The sequence below is a fragment of the Erpetoichthys calabaricus genome, chromosome 8 (assembly GCF_900747795.2).
Source record: "Erpetoichthys calabaricus chromosome 8, fErpCal1.3, whole genome shotgun sequence".
In the NCBI taxonomy this organism is placed as follows: domain Eukaryota; kingdom Metazoa; phylum Chordata; class Cladistia; order Polypteriformes; family Polypteridae; genus Erpetoichthys; species Erpetoichthys calabaricus.
This window is the reverse complement of record NC_041401.2, coordinates 180,049,204-180,068,804: the sequence shown is the minus strand read 5'-3', so window position 1 is coordinate 180,068,804 and position 19,601 is coordinate 180,049,204. Positions and strand designations below refer to the sequence as shown.

General features: G+C 41.3%; 1 protein-coding gene across 4 annotated transcripts in view; it reads left to right on the top strand.

Annotated features, from left to right (window-relative positions):
- LOC114656662 (rootletin-like) overlaps positions 1-19,601 on the top strand; it is a 141,008-nt gene that overhangs the window by 61,074 nt on the left and 60,333 nt on the right. For all 4 annotated transcript variants that reach the window (XM_051930741.1, XM_051930742.1, XM_051930740.1 and 1 more), the window contains 8 exons: positions 1,676-1,867; positions 4,213-4,296; positions 5,173-5,273; positions 7,428-7,593; positions 14,958-15,064; positions 15,323-15,550; positions 15,673-15,769; positions 18,009-18,113. In XM_051930741.1, coding sequence (XP_051786701.1) covers positions 1,676-1,867; positions 4,213-4,296; positions 5,173-5,273; positions 7,428-7,593; positions 14,958-15,064; positions 15,323-15,550; positions 15,673-15,769; positions 18,009-18,113 — 1,080 coding nt within the window. The remainder of the gene's footprint in view (positions 1-1,675; positions 1,868-4,212; positions 4,297-5,172; positions 5,274-7,427; positions 7,594-14,957; positions 15,065-15,322; positions 15,551-15,672; positions 15,770-18,008; positions 18,114-19,601) is intronic.

Below are 19,601 nucleotides of genomic sequence, written 5' to 3'. Positions count from 1 at the left end.
TTCAATAGCTACCAGAAATATCAGGTGCTCCTGAAACAGTTGAGCCAACCATTACACCGGTGCTCCAGATGACATCACGTGTCGTGCAACCCTCGGGGTCTATTGACATGGATGACCATGGCAAATGACCAACGGTAACCGAACATAAGGCAGCACCTAATAAACAAACATAATGGCGTTGTGATAAGACTGCATAGAACTTTTTAATGATTGCGAATTGTACAAAACCAATGTGAAATTCAAATACCTCGGGATTCAAAACCCCAGAATCCATGTTAAAACATCTACCCAACAAACATGGAGAAGGCAGGAACATTAAAAGAAAATAACTCATTATAACACTTGTGTGTGTTTTGGGGGGTTGTTTTTTATTATAATATTTCTATTTTTCTTTAGGTTCTGTAAAGCCTTAATTGCCCCTTGGGCTCAAATCTATCTATCTATCTATCTATCTATCTATCTATCTATCTATCTATCTATCTATCTATCTATCTATCTATCTATCTATCTATCTATCTATCTATCTATTATAGCTATCTATCTATCAATCTATCTATCTATATATTGCCTTTCATATCTATCTATCGATCTATTTGCTGCTTAATAAATATTCTGTTAATTTGTATGTCCTGTTGAACTGTCCTGTTTTGTGCCCCATCGTTGTAAGTTGTCACGGTATACAGGGTGCTGACCTGACTTCTTTTACACTCTTCTGTAGACGGTTGCTCATAAACAACTGTTATTTTTTTAAAGGTTGCTGCTCCACCTTGATGCGATTTCAGTTGTTTTTTGCTGCACCATTTCCCCTTTATTGACGACATTTTGTGCACCTCTCCTCTCCTCTCATCTCTGTCTTGCATGTCCCTCTTTTTACTTTGACTAGGTGGTTAGGTTATCAGTTGTTTGAAGATTCATAAATAAGTTTTTATGACTTTCCCTTAGTGTTTTTGTTTTCTTCTTTCTGAGCAGGATAGGTGAGGAACAATGAGGTATCAGTATTGAACGTTGGGTTTTATGCTCAAGCCACATTTACTATTGTTAAAATGTTTACTTTGTTTTGTGAAGGTGCTGCTCGTTTGTTAGTTTTTGTTGTTCTGTTTTGTTGTTGATATTTATGGCATCTGGAGTCATTTTAAAAGGTGGCCACTTACATCCTGTTTTAGTCCGGGGTTGTGGATGTACTGCACATTAGGCATATTTCCTTGATGTCTGTTTAGTATTTTGGATGTTAGCTTCTTATCTTCAGAGCCTTCCATCTCGATCTTTGTTTATTGATATCGACTGCGTCGCTTCTCCTGGTTCCTTTTTGTTTTCACTGGTCTTTCCAGTGGCTGACTGCTTGATATATGACCTCTCTAAAAATATGCACCAACAATGACTTTTAATTGCATTAGCTCTTTGGAATGTAGCTCCATTTCTGATTGCTTTCTAGTCATATCATCCCGTATCTTACACTCGGGAAGCAAAAAATCTGTGAGAAAACTGGCTTACTTTACCCCTCCCTTGGTGTCTACCAACAGGGTGGTGTCTTTTGATTTTCTGCATGTCTGGAGCTTAAGTGAATTGTAAAAAATCAAATAATCAACATTTGGCTCTTCTGTTGTTGGCTCTTGTTTGTGCATTCTGATGAAATTGCACCCCTTTTAATATCAGTCAATTTGTATAACGTTTGCAGCTGGAACAGGCTCTGCAGGAGGAGACAGGTGAGAGGGACCGCGACTCCATGGAGTCACGCAGCTTGACCCAGCAGAACATGGACCTGCGGCGTCGGCTGGATGAAGAACAGGCTGCCTACAAGCGGAAGCTCCAGGCTTACCAGGAGGGCCAACAGAGGCAGGCCCAGCTTGTGCAGAAACTGCAGGCTAAGGTAGGACCAGAGGTTAGACCAGGAGTCCGCATAAGAGAAATAATAATATTAATAAATTTTATTTGTATTGCACTTTATATTTTAGCAATCTCAAAGTGCTACAGAGTCAAAAATAAGAGTCTATAAAAATACTTTAACAAAAAGTGTTTCTAAAGAGATGAGTTTTTAGGTTTTGTTTAAAAACATCAGTTGATTGTGGGGCTCTCAGGTAATCCGGGAATAAGAGAGCTGGAAAAATGAGAGCGGGAGTGGGGTTAGCCACCAACTCACTTATGAGGACCATAATGCCGAGATGGATTTTGAAGCAGGGCCGTCTTAACGGCTTTATAGGCCCCCGGGCAAAGTAGTGTACTGGTGCCCCTACCTGCACGACCACTCACAAGAATAAAAATGTAAATGGTCGATAAAATTAAACATATATTTATTGCATTGGTACTTCCAACAAAATCAGTGTTTAAACATTGAAAAACATGCTGTACAGCAAAGATTAATCGACACAAATGTTTGAACAAAATAACATGAGCCTTGAAAAACACCAGAATTTCAACATATAAATAATACTCAGTTGGTAAACCATACAGACGGAGATGGCACAGTATGAAGTTACTATGAATTATTTATTATTAATTAAGTGTTCAACACAAACATTTGTGAAATTTAATGTGTGAGATCCGTACACATACCTGCACGTGAGGTTACATAGGTGACCATGATACTAAATCAGAGGTGAATGCCAATGTCCACTTGTAACACAATAACAAATATTTAATAATAATAATAATTCATTACATTTATATAGCGCTTTTGTGTAGCATAATATTTATTTATTGACAGCAAGTCACAACATACATAGATTAGAATGGACCAGGAGATGACCTGGAAGAACAGGGAAGTGTTGAAGCTAGACGAACAATAAAGCAAACGCGTAACCAGAATTCTAAGATGGTCACTAAATTGTTTTGAACAAACTCACTGGTCTACAAAAAAATTTTTTGTTTGCTTCTGGGAACTTCAGAGCAGCTCTTTATTAAGTTTTTTACACTGAGTTCATATATGAAATCAGAATTAAGCTAGCACATCAGGTTTTTGAAATACACATCATTGACGTTTTGACACTTTTGAATATCAATATAATATATCAACATGATATCTGGAGTTTGGACTCTGTCCCACCAAAATTGTTTTGATGTGTTTATTCTGAAAACAAACCAGAAGACAATACCAGAGACACGTTAAAGCATATTTATGTCAATTTACCTCAATATAAAAGTGAGGTCAGCGTGCCCAAAAATGTTGGAGGCCCTCGTTTTTGCTCTTGTACTGCACATCCGTCTCTCTTTGCAAGAACCAACAGTAGTCACCCATCATGCTCAGAGTGAATTTTCCCCCCGATATCGGTTTTCCATCACCTTTATATCTTGATGAAATCTTTCCCCATGCTCATCTCTGACATCGCTTTGATTTGGTGGAAAAAAGTCGAGATGAGAATGTAAAAAAGTCGTCTTCAGTGACATTCTGGCTCCCGTAAGCTAATATACTTCCAGCATATTCTCCACAAGCTCAGTATAATTCTCTGCTCTGTGCTTGTCAAGCAAATTCTGGACAACCTGCAGGAATGAGGGTGCTGATTCAGTGGGCTTCAGTTTCTTTTTGAACTCATCGTCAAGCATCAGTTCACGGATTTCAGGGCCAACAAAAACACCTCCCTTAATTTTGGCTTCATTTTTCTCGAGACCAAACTTATTTCTTAAACGCTGAAACGCATTGCCTTTACTGTCCAGTCACCCTAGTTGTCCAAGACCTGGAACATCATAACTAAAAAATGGGACGTGCTGGACGAAAACAGTTTTCAGATTTGGAGTCAGCAAGTGAAATTTGTTAAAGTACAGGTGGAAGAATCCCAGTAGCAAAATGCTTGTTGACCAGTAAGCTATATGCATAATAGAATTTCACAATTTTTTGTACAAATACAAAAAGTTGAACTCTAAATGAATCCCACGGCCATCCATCTTAAATAGTGGTGACCAGATGACATCACACATCATCAACAACATGTCTGTGGCCATTCAGAAATGCACAAAGTGGAGGCACCTCCTGTCCAAACAGCTGTACAAAATGGCAGCAGACAAACATGATAAGCTGCAAAATTAAAACAAAAACACAACATATGCACCCAAATTAATTCTGCACGTTCCAAAACCTTAGGACATTTACTGATAAGAGTTTTATGTATTTGACCACCTGTTGACCTAGCCATATTTTGAATATTTACCTCCTTTCACCTTCTTCAGTTCTTTTGCCGCATGTGAACTTGGTCATATTTTCAGTTATTCTCCTCTCATTAGGTCCTTCAGTACAAGAAGAAATGTGGAGATCTTGAACAGACTCTTATGGAAAAATCTACAGAGCTGGACCAGCAGCGGCTATCAGTGAGTATATGTGATGAAAAGTTAAACACCCTGCACAGTCAACCCTGTACCCAGGAGACACATTAGGGCAAACCAGATTTGAATAGGGTAGGAATAGGAATAGGAATAGGAAGGGTAGTTTATTAAAAACCAATTAATCAAATAGAATAAGAGAGCCTGATGGAAGTACTTCCAGGTCTAAATCGGAAGCCTCATAAAGTAGATATGATGAATCACTGCAGCTCCCAGTGGCGTCACCTATGGAACATGACAAGCCTGCCCAATGGGACAACAGTTCCCAATGTCCCTTGCTGGTGTCCATATAAGTAGCGTCGCCCAGGGAGGCTGTCACCTAGCTTGTCGGGGGATCGTGTAATCCTGCAATGTTGTCTCCCCTGACCTTCCATTACACTGGCTACCTGTATGGGTATTGTCCCTTGGTCCAACCATGTCGGAATGCCAGTGTACCCATTGTCACACTGGCATCTTCTGCCTGTTTCCTGGCTGAGGTAGGATGATCTTTGCCCTGTTTCTCGTGCCACTGAAGGGCTGACCTCCCGTCCAGGTAAGGAACCGAGCCCTATCCTGACTGGGACACCTGTCCCTGCACGCCATTCATCACAAGGCACTGTATATTTTTACATTTAAGAAATGTTTTAAAAGTATGCCAGATAGATAGATGAATAATACTTTATTGATTTCCAAATGGATGTTCACATTGACTAAATTGTCTCCCATTTTCAAAACTGTGAATAAGCAGTCAAATGTAAGCAGATCATAACTCTTTCTACTAGTCCAGTAAGAGGACATGGGTGGTGTTCATGTTTGCAGACTTAAAAACCTGTCATTTTTGGCAAATATAAGACCCTAAGTGATGGTCACTTTCTCTCATGGCAGGGTCGACTAGATATCTCGACAGGGCGTCTGCGAGCCGATGAAGAGGAGCACACTAATGACTTGGAGAACGCTCTTATCCGCTTGGAGGAGGAGCAGCAGAGGTAGGGTGTCATCTTTTGAGTAGTGTCAAATCCCTGGGAAGAAGAGCCATTGCATTTAAGCCTTTAAGCCTATAGTCCATTTTCATAGTACTTATGCATTTTTTAAACTTGTCTTATTTTGGAAGTAAGTATTTTGGACAGTGACACAGTTTTCATAATTTTGGCTCTATATGCCACCACAATGGATTAGAAATGATTAAACGATTACATGGTTGAAGTGTAGGCTTTTAGTATTAATTCAAAGGGTTTAATAACAAGGAATGACACTCGGTTTTATACATGGTCCCCCCATTTTCAGGGGCTCAAAAGTATTTGGACAATTAACTGACAAGCTGTTCAATAGCCAGGTGTGAGCCGGTCCCTCATTATTTCTTTAACTGTTAAGCAGGTAGAAAATCTGGAGCCAATTCCAACATTTACCTTTGGAAACTGTTGCTGTTAACTCTCATTATGAGGTCCAAAGAGCTGTCCATGGAAGTAACAACAAGCCATCATTAGGCCAAGAAAACAAAACAAACCCTTTAGAGGGACAGCAGCAAAACACCAGGTGTGGTTAAATCAACCTTCTGGTATGTTCTTAAGGAGAAGGAACACGCCGGTGAGCTCAGCAACAGCAGAAGGCCTGGACAACGATGGAAGACAACTGTGCTGGATGATCGCAGAATTCTTTTCTTGCTGAAGAAAAACCAATTCACGACATTTAGCCAAACCAAGAACACTCTCTGTGCTGTAGACCCATCATTGCAAAAGTCTGCAATCAAGAAAAGACTTCATGAAAGTAAAGACAGAAGGTTTACCACCAAGGTGCAAGCTACTGGTAAACCTCAAGCATAGGAAGGAAAGATTAGACTTTGCCAGAAATTATAAAAAAAAACAAAAGTCCAGTTTTGGAACAATTTTCTTTGGACAAATGAAATTAAGATCAATATGTACCAGAATGATGGATAGAGAAGAGTATGAAGAAGAAAAGGAACCGCACATGATTCAATGAATACCACATCATCTGTGAAACATGGGAGAGGCCGTGTTATAGTATGGGTATGTGTGACTGCCAATGGAAGTGGGTCACTGGTGTTTATTGATAATGAGACTGCTGGCAGAAGTAGCAGGATGAATTCTGAAGTGTACAGGATGCTATACTGTCTGCTGAGATTCAGACAAATGCTGCAAAACTGATAGGATAATGATTCACAGTACAGATGGACATTGAGTCAAAACTTACTGTGACAGCAAACCAAGTGCTTTTCAACGCAAAGCAGTGGAAGATTCTTCAGTGGCCAAGTCAATCCACTGACCTCAACCCAACTGGACATGCGTTTCATTTGCTGAAGACAAAAATGAAGGTAGAAAGTTCAACAAACAAGCAACAACTGGAGACAGCTGCAGTAGAGGCCTGAAAAAGCACTACTAAGGTGGACTTCCAGCACTTGGAGATGGCCATGGATTCCGACTTCAAGCAGTCATTGACTGTTAAGGATTTTCAACCAAGTATTGAAAATGATCATTATATTTATGATTATGTTAGCTTGTCCAGATACTTTTGAGCTCCCTTAAAATGGGGGGCACCATGTATAAAATGTCTGTCTTTTCAAAATGGCTCATGCAATATTTTTGTTAAATGCTTTAAATTAAAACTGCAAGTTTACACTTTGATCATATCTTGATTGTTTCATTTCAAATCCCTTGTGGAGGCGCACAGAGCCAAAATTATGAAAATTGTATCACTGTCCAAATACTTTCGGACATATAGGGTGGTCCAAAGCTAATTATGCAATTTTCATTACACTACAACTTAAGTTTATTACATAGAGAATTCACAGCACCTGCCCTGCACATAGAGATTTCAGTTGAAATTCTTTTTGTTGCCAATAGATGGCAGCATCTGCCATGCATTCCAAAATGGCGGGGAGACGGTTGTCAGTCGAACAGTTGCATAATTAGATCTGGACCATTCTGTATCTATGTATGGTATCTCCTGGCCCTTTGTCAGTGCGCAGCTGTGGAGTACAGAAAGCTGATTACATTTCTTTAGTAGGTACAGATTAGCAAGATGGAATTACTTCAGGTGTTTCCTTGGAATACAAGGGCAAGAGACTAACTCTGCATGGATGAGTCCTGAATGCCACTTATCTCTAGTTTGTTGTCTCTTACCAGAAGTGCCAGTCTAGCCCAAGTGAATGCCATGTTGAGAGAGCAGCTTGACCAGGCCAATGTGGCTAATCAGGGTTTGAGTGAAGATATCCGAAAGCTCACCGTAGACTGGACCAAGGCTCGGGAGGAGCTGGAACAAAGGGAATCTGACTGGAGACGAGAGGAGGAGGTATGATTTTCTGTTATTCAGTTAAGTCGATGTCACGTTACGCAACTTCTAGTCGTGGGGTATGTCAGATTTGCTGACTGAATTTCTGATCTCATCACTGAACCATAACTGAAAATAGCTGGACTTGTTAAAATTTAGTGACTGCATGCCAGCCCCCTAGCCAAGTCATGCTCGTCTATTTTTGTGTCAGCCAATAACATGCTGCCTGATGAAGTCCGTGCTGTGCGAGAGGTACAGTGAATGCTGCCGCAATCTCTTCCCTTTTATTCCCATTCTGTCGAGACTTTAGACAGACGATCTTTTGTTCTGTTTGTGAGGTCCAAAACACCTGCCTTCCTTATTCCTCGCTGCTGCATTATATGCATTGTACTTCAAGATGAGCATTCATTGGTTGTCAGCTCTCACACAAACAGAGCTCACACCTACAACTAAAGAACAAAATCAAGCCTGTATGGGTCAAGAGTAGTTGGAGTGAATCACTGGCTATGTCACATTACCTGATTGGCCTTCACAGGAGCACGTCACCAACTGCCTCCATCTCACTAAGATTATACACATGAAATTACAACTGAAATGCACTGGAAAAGTCATCTAATGTGCAGACCATTCAAGACGGTAAGAGAGTTCTCCTCCATCCTGTTAGTGGCTGTTTATATCCCACCGCAAGCTAACGCTAAATTAGCATTGGAAGAGCTGTACTGTCTGATTAGCAGACAAATGAATGCCAATCCAGACTTGCTGTGATTGTGGCTGGTGACTTTAATCATGTAGAATTAAAAGCAGTGCTTCCCAAATTTTGAGGATATATAAACTTTCCAACTAGAGACAATAGCATTCTGGATCGAGTTTATTGCAACATCCCAGGAGCATACAAGGCTGTAGCAGCCCCACATCTGGGCAAGTCGAACCACCTCGCAGTGGAGCTGATCCCAGCCTATACTCCCAAGATCTGCAAGATGAAACCGACTACCAGAACTGTACAGGTATGGACTGAGGAGGCATCTTCAGCATTACAGGACTGTTTTGAGCATACTGACTGGAGAGTGTTCAAAGAGGGCTCAGATCTAGAGGGATATATCTAGAGGGATATAGGGACTGATGCTGTCCTGCCCACGAAGACCTTTAGGGTGTTTCCAAATCAGAAACCGTGGCTGGACAGTACGGTGAGGTCCCTGCTTAAAGCCCGGGACACTGCATATAGGACAGGTGACAGGCTGGCATATAGCAAAGCCTGAAAAGAACTAAAAAAGGGAATAAACCTGGCAAAATACAGATACAAACAGCATACCGAGGAGCATTTTGATAAAAACGACCTACAGAACATGTGGAGAGGCTTAAAGACCATCATGGATTATAAGCACAGCGATCAGCAGGTCAGCTATGACCCTAGTCTCCCTGACACCTTGAACGGTTTCTTTGCACGCTTTGATGCATCTAGCAGCAGGGAGACTGTACATCTCCCTTGGCTGGAGGAGCAGCATCAGCCTCTAGTCCTGCAACTACACCAAGTGAGGTCCACCCTGAGGAGGATCAACACCAACAGAGCTGCAGGACCAGAAAAGGTGTCGGATAAGACACTGAAATATGTGCTGATCAATTGACAGGAGTCTTTCTGGACATTTTCAACCTTTCTCTACAGCTTGCAATGGTCCCTGTCTCCCTCAAATCCTTCACTATTGTGCCAGTGCCTAAAAAATCAGCGGTCACCTGCATTAATGATTACCGCCCTATGGCTCTGACCACAGTAATAATGAAGTGCTTTGGGAGAATCTTCCTAAAGTACATCAAGGATGCCATCCCTGCTGGATTTGACAACCATCAGTTCGCCTACAGGAGGAACAGATCTACAGAGGATGCCGTCTCAATAGCATTTCACACAGCCCTGACTCATCTGCAGTGCCCTAACACTTACGTTAGGATGCTATTCGTCGATTTTAGTTCAGCGTTTAACACCGTAATCCTGGACAAGCTGGTACAAAAGTTTCATAATCTGGGTCTGTCCACATTGTTGTGTCTCTGGATCAGGGACTTTCTCACCAACAGGCCTCAGGTGGTTAGAATTGGAGATCATACATCAGCCACACTGGTTTTGAACACAGGCACGCCACAATGTTGTGTGCTCAGCCCAGCACTCTTCATGTTATTTATGCACGATTGCTCTGCCATTAAGAGCCACAAATATGGTTGTGAAGTTTGCGGATGATACGACCGTAGTGGGTCTCATATCAGATGATGATGAGACTCACTACAGGGAGGAGATACAACACCTGGCACTATGGTGCTCAGCCAACAACCTCATTTTGAACACTAGCAAGACCAAAGAGGTCATTGTGGACTATAGGAGGTCCAGAAGAACAGAACATGTTCCTATATTCATACATGAGGAGGCTGTAATGTGTTTGGACAATATCAAGTTCTTGGGTATCCACATCACATCAGATCTGACCTGGTCCTTGAACACATCTCACCTGGTAAAGAAGGTCCAACAAAGACTCTTCTTCAGGAAGATGAGACGTGCTGGATTCTCCTTTCGGCTGATCACAAACTTCTACAGATCCACTATAGAAAGCATTCTCAGTCACAGTATGACAGTGTGGTATGGCAGCTGCACAGCACAGGACAGGAAGGACTTGGCACGGGTGGTGAGAACAGCACAGGGGATCGTGGGAAGTCCTCTCCTAGACCTGGACTCTGTATATGCTGGAAGGGTGCAGAAGAGGGCCAAACGTATAGCTGCGGATCTCACCCATCCGGGAAATTGACTGTTTGTATCACTGCCTTCGGGAAAGCGGTACAGAAACATAAAAACACGTACCAGCAGACTGAAAGACAGCTTTTTCCCCAGAGCTGTGAAGTCCATCTGCCCCTGTTGATACACACAAATACATCTACCCCTAACCTGCCCCCCTGTAGACAAGCACACACACTTTTAATCAAACACACACACTTGTATTCCTCCCCTGCAGACCCACGCACACAGATCACTGGTCTCTGCAGCCGTACTACCTCAGGAAAAGTCTGGACTTGATGATGTTTTATTGCTGCTGTCTTTTATACTTATTATGTTTATTTTATTAATTATTGTGTATTGTGTATTTTAAGTATTCTGCCTTGAAGCTGAGTCCTACCAACAAAAAATGTTGTTATGTGTATGCATAATGACAATAAATAATTCTATTTATCTATCTATCTATGGCCTGTATGTTGACAAGGCTAGCTTCCCTTTGAAATTCTTATTCTAAGCTTTTAATGTATATCTAGATAGATAGATAGATAGATAGATAGATAGATAGATAGATAGATAGATAGATAGATAGATAGATAGATAGATAGATAGATAGATAGATACTTTATTAATCCCAGGGGGAAATTCACATATTCCAGCAGCAAAAATATTAAATTAAAGAGTAATAAAAAATGCAGATCTGTGGCCTCAGGTGGTGAAGCAGCAGCCGCTCCATGGTCTTCATCACATGTGATGTTAGAGCGACAGGCCGGAAGTCATTCAGCTCATCAGGATGTGATGCCTATATATATATATATATATATATATATGACCCCTGAGCCCCAAAACAAGCAGGAGAGAAGGTTTACACTTGTATTCATGCATTATAGATTAACATTCTCTTACTTAAGGTTCCTAATATGCTTTAAACAAAAGCCAAGTAAAGTTAGTGAAATAAATTATACAGAATAGATAGATAGACAGATAGATAGATAGATAGATAGATAGATAGATAGATAGATAGATAGATAGATAGATAGATAGATAGATAGATACTTTATTAATCCCCAAAGGGAAATTCACATACTCCAGCAGCAGCATACTGATAAAAAATAATGTTAAATTAAAGAGTGATAACAATGCAGGTATAACAGACAATAACTTTGTATAATGTTAACGTTTACCCTCCTGGGTGGAACTGAAAAGTTGCATTGTGTAGGGGAGGAACGATCTCCTCAATCTGTCAGTGGAGCAGGACAGTGACAGCAGTCTGTTGCTGAAGCTGCTCCTCTGTCTGGAGATGATACTGTTCAGTGGATGCAGTGGATTCTCCATGATTGACAGGAGCCTGCTCAGCGCCCGTCGCTCTGCCATAGATGTCAAATACAACCTGGATAGATAGCAGCTCTTCTTTCTAGGCATCTAGGCATCCAATATGTCTAGATTGCCAGTTGGCTCTTCATAGTAAGCTGGTTGGTCTCTGATCCTTCACGGTCTCTGGATGGATTGGATTGAAAAAGATAGGGGTCTTGAGCTTCTGTATTAGCTCTGAATTTATGTCTCCCTGATGCATCTTTTTGACCAATGGGACATCACAGTAAAAGGGTCAACTTCCCTGTCACATTCAGGCCTTGTGCCCAATGACTTATCCTTACTAGGCACGATTTATGTCCTTGAATCTTCTTCCAACTCAGACTTTCCCTTGTAGCACTCGGATGGGACAACCTTGATTTTTGTCCTTGTATTTCCATAGCCTTTGATTAATACTCATGTAGAGTGTGGTATAGCGGGTCCGCGACTTCAAAAATATATTGTCAATTTTAAATCCATAAAGCCGTGTCAGCAATTGCACGACCGCGGGGAGTTAATGGGGTAGTTGGGGCAAGTTGCACCTGCATGTGCGGGTGCGATCATTCTCAATTGCTTCATTGGTTTCCTGCGGAATATGATTTAAGGCACTGTACCCATGTAGACAGGAATATATACGGGCCGGCACAAGGGAAAGGAAAAAAAAGGAAAAGAACAAACAGAGGTTAAAAACGTGAAAGGCAGCCTTAGAGGGTTGATCTCTCCACCTGGTGGGAGGAGGCAGTACAAGCTGGGCCCCCGCGAAGGAGCATTGGCTGTGACACTCTTGGGGCTCGTTCACCCCACTGAATAGTCTGGTGGGGTGCGGCGAGCAAGGCAGTTGCCTTCCCTAGGCTTCTGAGGTGCGACCAAGTGAGCGTGAAGGAAGATGGGAGAAGAGCCGACCTCGGACGGTCTGGCTGCAAGGTCCAGAGGCAGCCAAGATGGGGGTCGACAGAAAGGAGTTCGTGGCTGCTGAGTCCCTGCTCGCTGCACGAGCAATGGGTAAGCCGGGGAGAAAGAGAAGAAGGTGTGGTCTTCTACTGTTGTAGCCCATCTGCCTTAAGGTTAGATGTGTTGTGCATTCTAGATGTTTTTCTGCTCACCACAGTTGTACAGAGTGTTTATCTGAGTTGGCCTTTTTGTCAGCTTGAACCAGCCTGGCCATTCTCCACGGACATTTTTCTTCAACAGTGTGTTTCCATACGCAGAACTGCTGCTCAATGGATGTTTTTTTGAAGTTGAGAGGCTGTTGTGTCTTCCCCCGGGGAAGACCCAGGACACGCTGGAGGGACTATGTCTCCCTGCTGGCCTGGGAACGCCTCGGGATTCTCCCAGAAGAGCTAGAAGAAGTGGCCGGGGAGAGGGAAGTCTGGGCATCTCTGTTCAAGCTGCTGCCCCCGCAATCCCGACCTCGGATAAGCGGAAGAGGATGGATGGATGGATGGAGGCTGTTGTGTGTGAAAATCCCAGGAGATCAATAGATATACTCAAACCAGCCCATCTGGCACCAACAATCAACCAACAGTCAAAATCACTGAGATGACATTTTTCTCCCGTTCTGGTTTTAAATGAGAACATTAACTGAAACTCCTGACATGTATCTGCATGATTTTATGCATTGCACTGCTGCCACATGATTGGACGATTCAATAAGTGCATGGATAATCAGGTGTACAGGTGTTCCTAATAATTTTCTCAATGAGTGTTTGTAAAATAGGAAAGCAAATCGCACCAGATAATTGTTTAATGGTCCATCAACATGTCAACTGTCTTGTTATACAGTAACACCTGTACTACTCCAGGCCTGCTGAATCTTGAGTTTTGTTATTTATAGAAACTAGGGGGCTCTGCCTCCCTACTCGCTTCGCTCGCCAACCCCTGGGTGGGCGCTACGTGCTAGCCACTTCGCGGATCTGCCGCTCGCGTATAGGAATGTGGATGTACAATTTAAACAAATTGTTATTTTCATGGGTATTGTTACATATGTATAATAGAACTATTTTACATTACAGGGAGTAATAAACCATAGTAAAAAAATAGTAAAACATAATAAATTGAAAGAAAATTATGTTTCATGTTGCGTTAGAGGTATTCATTCTGTTATACGTTTTTGTTCTGTTTGGGTTTGAAATTAACACGCAAATACTTTTTAAACTTACACTTTTACTGTAAAAATTCAGTAAAACCAATTTTGTGAATTAACTTTTCGTCAATATTGTTTGGACTAACATTGTGACAACGCAATGTATAACTGCCTATGAGTGAATATTGTTTCTTTCTCTCTAATAAATAAACCAACTTTTTCGAATGTTTGTTTGATTTGTTAATTGTCACAGCAAAAGCTATTTTAACAGGAAACTGTAAACGTTTTAATATAAATGACATATCAAGATCACCTTTGGTGTCTAATGTTATCCCCTGAACATGTATTACATGACCTTTCTTGTCACCTTATTAAATTTTACATGTCAGAATTGTTCGACCAATTTTGAATGCAACTAATCTTGACCTATTGCATAGCCCATCACTCAGACATAAATTAGGCAATAACATTACGATACATCCTTCTTTCAACAGTAATTTGGCTGGTGGAAGAGCATACGGTGTTAATGGTTGTAGATATTCTATGGGATATTGTAAGCTGATGATTTCATCTTCTGCACCATCACCACCAACTGTTTGAGCATAGTCTATTGCTACACATTTAACCAATTTGCTGTGTAACCGATCAACAATTTTCACGTTAATTCATTTGACTTCATCATTTCTCGGTGCTAGGATTGGCCGTGTACTCATTTCTTCTGTTGATAACCCTTCGGGATTAAATTCTTCAATAAGATTTGGACATATTAAGTCTTCTTTTATTGGGAACTTAAAGTGAGGAAAACATAACAATTTGTAAGAGCTGATAGTGCAGGAACTGTGTCTGAGAAAAGCATTCACACAAATGAGAGGTGAGAGGACCGTGGTTGAAAATGATTGAGAGGAGGGCGGGACTTGAAAAAATCTCTTGGCAAAAGTCTCGTCTCAAGCTTTTCTTTTGTAATAGAGAGAAGTAATTTCATATCTCATTACGAACTACTGATGCTTGTAAATGGGATTTGATGTTCCAAAGTAGCACACATTTGACAAATGAGTGGAACTTCTAGGACATTATAGTCTGAATATTTTTAAGTGTCCAGCTGACCTAAAGCTGTTTGATCTCGTATTCCAAGGTTTTTGTGATTAATGTGACTCATGATGGTATGACTGAATATTTTCAAAGTTGTCTCTCTCTTCCTCTCTACAGTCCTTCCATAATTATTTCAGTAGTGAGCACAGCCGTCTGCTGGCCCTTTGGAGACAAGTGGTGGGATTTCGGCGTTACGTCTGTGAGCTCAAGAGTGCTACAGAGAGGTGAGTGCTGTGAAGAAAGTTTGCTGTGTTGGGGAGAGGGTTGAGGTGGCATTCAGACCCTGACCTTATAGCATTATGGTATTTATGGCCACAAGTAGAATGACCTATTAGCAATGTGGCCTTGTATACTCAGGTGTTTACCATTTAAAAGAGGACCATTCCTGTGCCATTTTAATTCAGGTTTATTGGATTGATGCTGCCTCAACATTAAAATATTCAGAAGAAGTGGTATCAAACTGATAATTGTGCTTCCTGCAGGGATCTCTCTGAAGTGCGAAATGAGATGGCCAAAGCCACCCGTAACGCTCATGCTTCCTGTCTCAACCTGGGTGTCAACCTGCGTACTAACGAGAGCTCATCAGCCCTGGCGCTAGAGAAACACACAGCACAAATAGTCCAGCTAGAGGAACAACTACGTGACAAGGTGCGGGACATGATCCAGATGCAAGCAAAATGTGATACTGAGAAGGCAGAGCTTAATGCCAGGTAAACGTTACATTTGTAAATGTGTCCCTATTGACATCAATAAGTGTAGGTTTGCTGTCATGATTATAGCATGAGGGGAAAAAAAAAAAATCCATCATTAAAATTCATTCCATGTCTTTCAGGCTGACAGGGCTGATGCTGGAAGCTGAACGGCTGAAGACCCAGAATGAAGAGAAGGAGCGAGCTAGCACTTCTCTCGGCCAAAGGCTGGAAGCATTGGTTAGTATGAGGATCCGAGGCAGCAGCTGTCTGTGAAGTAGAGACTTAAGTGTCATATAATGTACGTGTTGTGGGTGGGATGGTCAATTTTATACAAGCCTATCCTAATTACACACACTCCACCATTTTTGTGATAGTCTCCTCCACTTACCCTTTACTTATTTTCTTCAGGGATAAGTGCACTCATCAGGTTCACTACCATGTTGGTCTACTGTCACAGTTTAAGATTAACACACACACACATACATAGATATATGCATACACACAGACCCTAACCACAACAGTGCAGTGTGAATGACGTATGCACCACTCTCTAGTACTTGTACCACATAAGTACCATATGAATGACACAACACTCTCAAAACTGTAGAGACTTTCAACAACATACAATGTCTTAGATATATCTCAGACCTAAATATTACTTTTGGTCTCCAAGAATCTCTTATATATATTTCTCCTCTGGTTCGTCCTGCTTCCTGTTCAAAAGCAGTCCCACCCACACACAGCCGACCCGGCATTTCTCAATTCCTATTCCTGCTCTTCCAAACCCTTCCCCACACTGCCTGAGGCCTCCCATACACCCCCACACCGCTTTTCTTGATTCCTATTCCTCCTTCGGACTACTGCGTTCCCTGCTCCTCTCTCATGACCCCATTGGTGTCACGTCACCGCCCTATATCTAGCCTGTCCGCGTGACCTTTCACTTTAGCCATGTGTGAGCCTGGGAGTCTTTTCCGTAGCCTGCTACAGAAAGGTACTCTATCGACCATTGGCATTGGTTTCACTCCTTGCTATTGGTTTCGCTCCTTCGTATTTTCGTTATACTGCGATGGTTGTTTCCTAAGCCTTTGTTATAAAATGAACGACAGTATCTTCTCTGTCGATGGGTTTTTGTACAACATCATCTCTATTCCGGGATCCGGCAACTGCCTGTTCCTATCAGTGGGTTATTTCTTGACACAAACGGTTGACGAAGGCAATGCACTCTCACTATGACATAGGGCAGTAGATTTCGTTGCATCACGTTGGGACAGATTTGGAGACGTTCTTCCTGTTGTTCTTTCCAACGCAAGTCGAGTTATCATAACAAGTCAGGAGTACTATCAATACATGGCAACATCTATTCACAACTGCGTCTTTCAAGAAGTATTTATTTCTTCTTGATTTCTGAATTCCTTTCTTACCGTTTTCTGTTCCTATTCTTACACCGCCGTATGGTATGGTGGGCGTCAGCTAGTATATATATATATTCAAACATACAAAGGCTCAGCATCCTTGGCTATAGGCCATTTATCAACCAATGAATGTCTTACTTTAACGCACTGTTCATTACTGGACAGAGCTCGTCATCCTCAGCCTGTTAAACCTCGCAATTCGGATCATACGGCACTTCCTTACTGCTCCAGGTGCTCTAAATATTTACCTTATTACTTCAATCAATCTAGATATGAGGACAAAGTATAAAAAGTTAAAAGCAGTGTGGTATTTATTTAAGAACAATAATACCAGTAAGGAAAAGCATAAAAGAAAATGTGGATAGCAAAGTCTGGATATATATAGTCTTACGAAAAGTCAAAGATGTCAAAGATGATGTCCCAGGGTGGCATTTATTTAGCAATCGATATTCTTGAAATGCTTTAGCTGACGATCAGATGAAAATGGTTGAACATTTCTCACCCTCTTCTGACATCGCTCTGTCATTGCATTTCATCTTCTTCTGATGTTGCCTTTCACACGAGGCATATTTATCATTAGATTCCACGTAACATGTCTTACTTTCCCAGGCTGTAAACCAATTTAGTAATTCTTAGTCCCAAGAATATTCTTCTGTTCGCAGTTTATAAAATAATAATCCATACAGCCTGAGGAATCAGCATGTCTTCTTTTCCCAAGCTGTAAACCAATTTTAGTCCTAGGTGCCCATTTCTTGACGTGTGATAAAATAATGAATACAGCTTTGGGCATCTCCTGGATGTCTTCTCTGTTTAAACTGTTGTTACTGTGATCAACTCGGGTACAATTCAGGAAAACAGGATGCTTTGATGTCCTGCCTTCTTCTTAAGTGTTAAATTTATCCTGTTAATTTGAGCAAAATATTTGTTTTAAAGTGATACAATTTGTTAACTGTCCTTGTAAGATTAAGTTCATTTTTGTTTGTGTGAGCAAAAAATAAACTAAAATATAAAATATAACATTTAAAATCCATGGCACTACATCTTTCAACTCTTGCCTTGTCTAGGAGACTAGTCAATGCCAGCAGCAGGCTGACAAGGAAGTGGAGGAGATGGAGGCCCTGCGAGCGGAGAATGACCTCCTGCAGCAGACTCTTCATGAAGTGATGCAGGTATAGTATGTGTATGCTGAGCACAAATTAAAGTCCAGCTGCCATTGTTCAAGGGAAGTGGGTGACACTCGTGTATAAACAGGGAAGACTGGGAAAAAAATGAAAATGTACAAATATACAGTGCATTCAGAAAGTATTCAGGCCTCTTCATTCTGTACTCTTTTAATTATGTTGTCAGTTTAATTTTAAATGGATACATTTGTCATTTTTGACCATTAATCTACACTGAATAACCCATAATGACAAATGTTTTCAGATATGTTTGCAAATTTATTAAAAATAAAAAACTGAAATTTTTTATTCATTTAACTATTCAGACCCTAAATTCAACACTTAGTAGAAGTTCCTTTGGCCGTAATTTCACCTTCAGGTCTTCTTGGGTAAGTCTGTGCAATCTTAGCACACCTGGATTTGGGCAGTTTATGCCATTTTCCCTGGTAGATCCTCTCAGTCTCCATTAGATTGGATTGGAAGTGTCTGGTCTTTGGCCGGACCACTCAAGGACACTCAGAATAATTTGTCCCAAAGTTACCTCAGCATTGTTTTGGATGTATACTTCAGGTCATTGTCATGCTGAAAAGCGAACTGTCTGTCAACCCAGTGAGAGGTCATACTCACTCTGGAGCATGTAAGCTTTTCTGTTTTGGGGTGCATTCATTCTTCTTTCAGTTCTATCCAGTCTCCCTGTCCCTGCCGTTGAGAATCACCCACCACAGTATGATGTTGCCACCCACTATGCTTCACTGTATGGATGATATTAGACAGGTGATGAGTACTGCCAGGTCTTCACCAGACGTATGCTTGGAGTTGTGCCCACTGAGTTTGGTTTTTGTCTAATCAGACCAGAGAATCTTTTTCCTCAAGTAACAGAATCCTTTAAACTTTCATATGCCTTTAACTCAAGAGTGGCTTCTGTCTAGTCATTCTACCATAAACGCCTGATTGATGGAGTGCTGCTGAGATTTTTATACTTCTAACAGGTTCTCCCATCTCGGCTGAAGACTTCTGAAGCTTTGTTAAAGTGACCACTTTCTGACTAATGCCCTTCTTGCCTGGTTACAAGGTTTGGACAGACTGTCAACTCTAGGAAGAGTCCTGGTGGTTCCAAACTTCTTCCAATTCATAATCCTTGAGGTCACTGTGCTTCTGAGGACACTCAAATCTTTAGAAATTGTTTTATCTCATTGTCCTGATCTATGCTTCTCCATAATTTGATCACAGAGCTCTGCAGAGAGTTCCTTAGATTTTATAGCTTGGTTGTTATCCTGACATACAGTATGAATTGTGGGAACTTCTATACACAGGCATGTGTGTGCCATTCTAAATTCTCTCCAATCAATTCAGTTTGCCACAGGTGGACACCAATCAAGTTCTAGACACACATCAAGGAGAATTAAAGCACACAGGATGGACCTGAGCACAGTGTGGAGTACCAAATCAAAGGGTCTGAATGCCAATAGGAATTAGAGATTCCAGTTTTTGATTTTT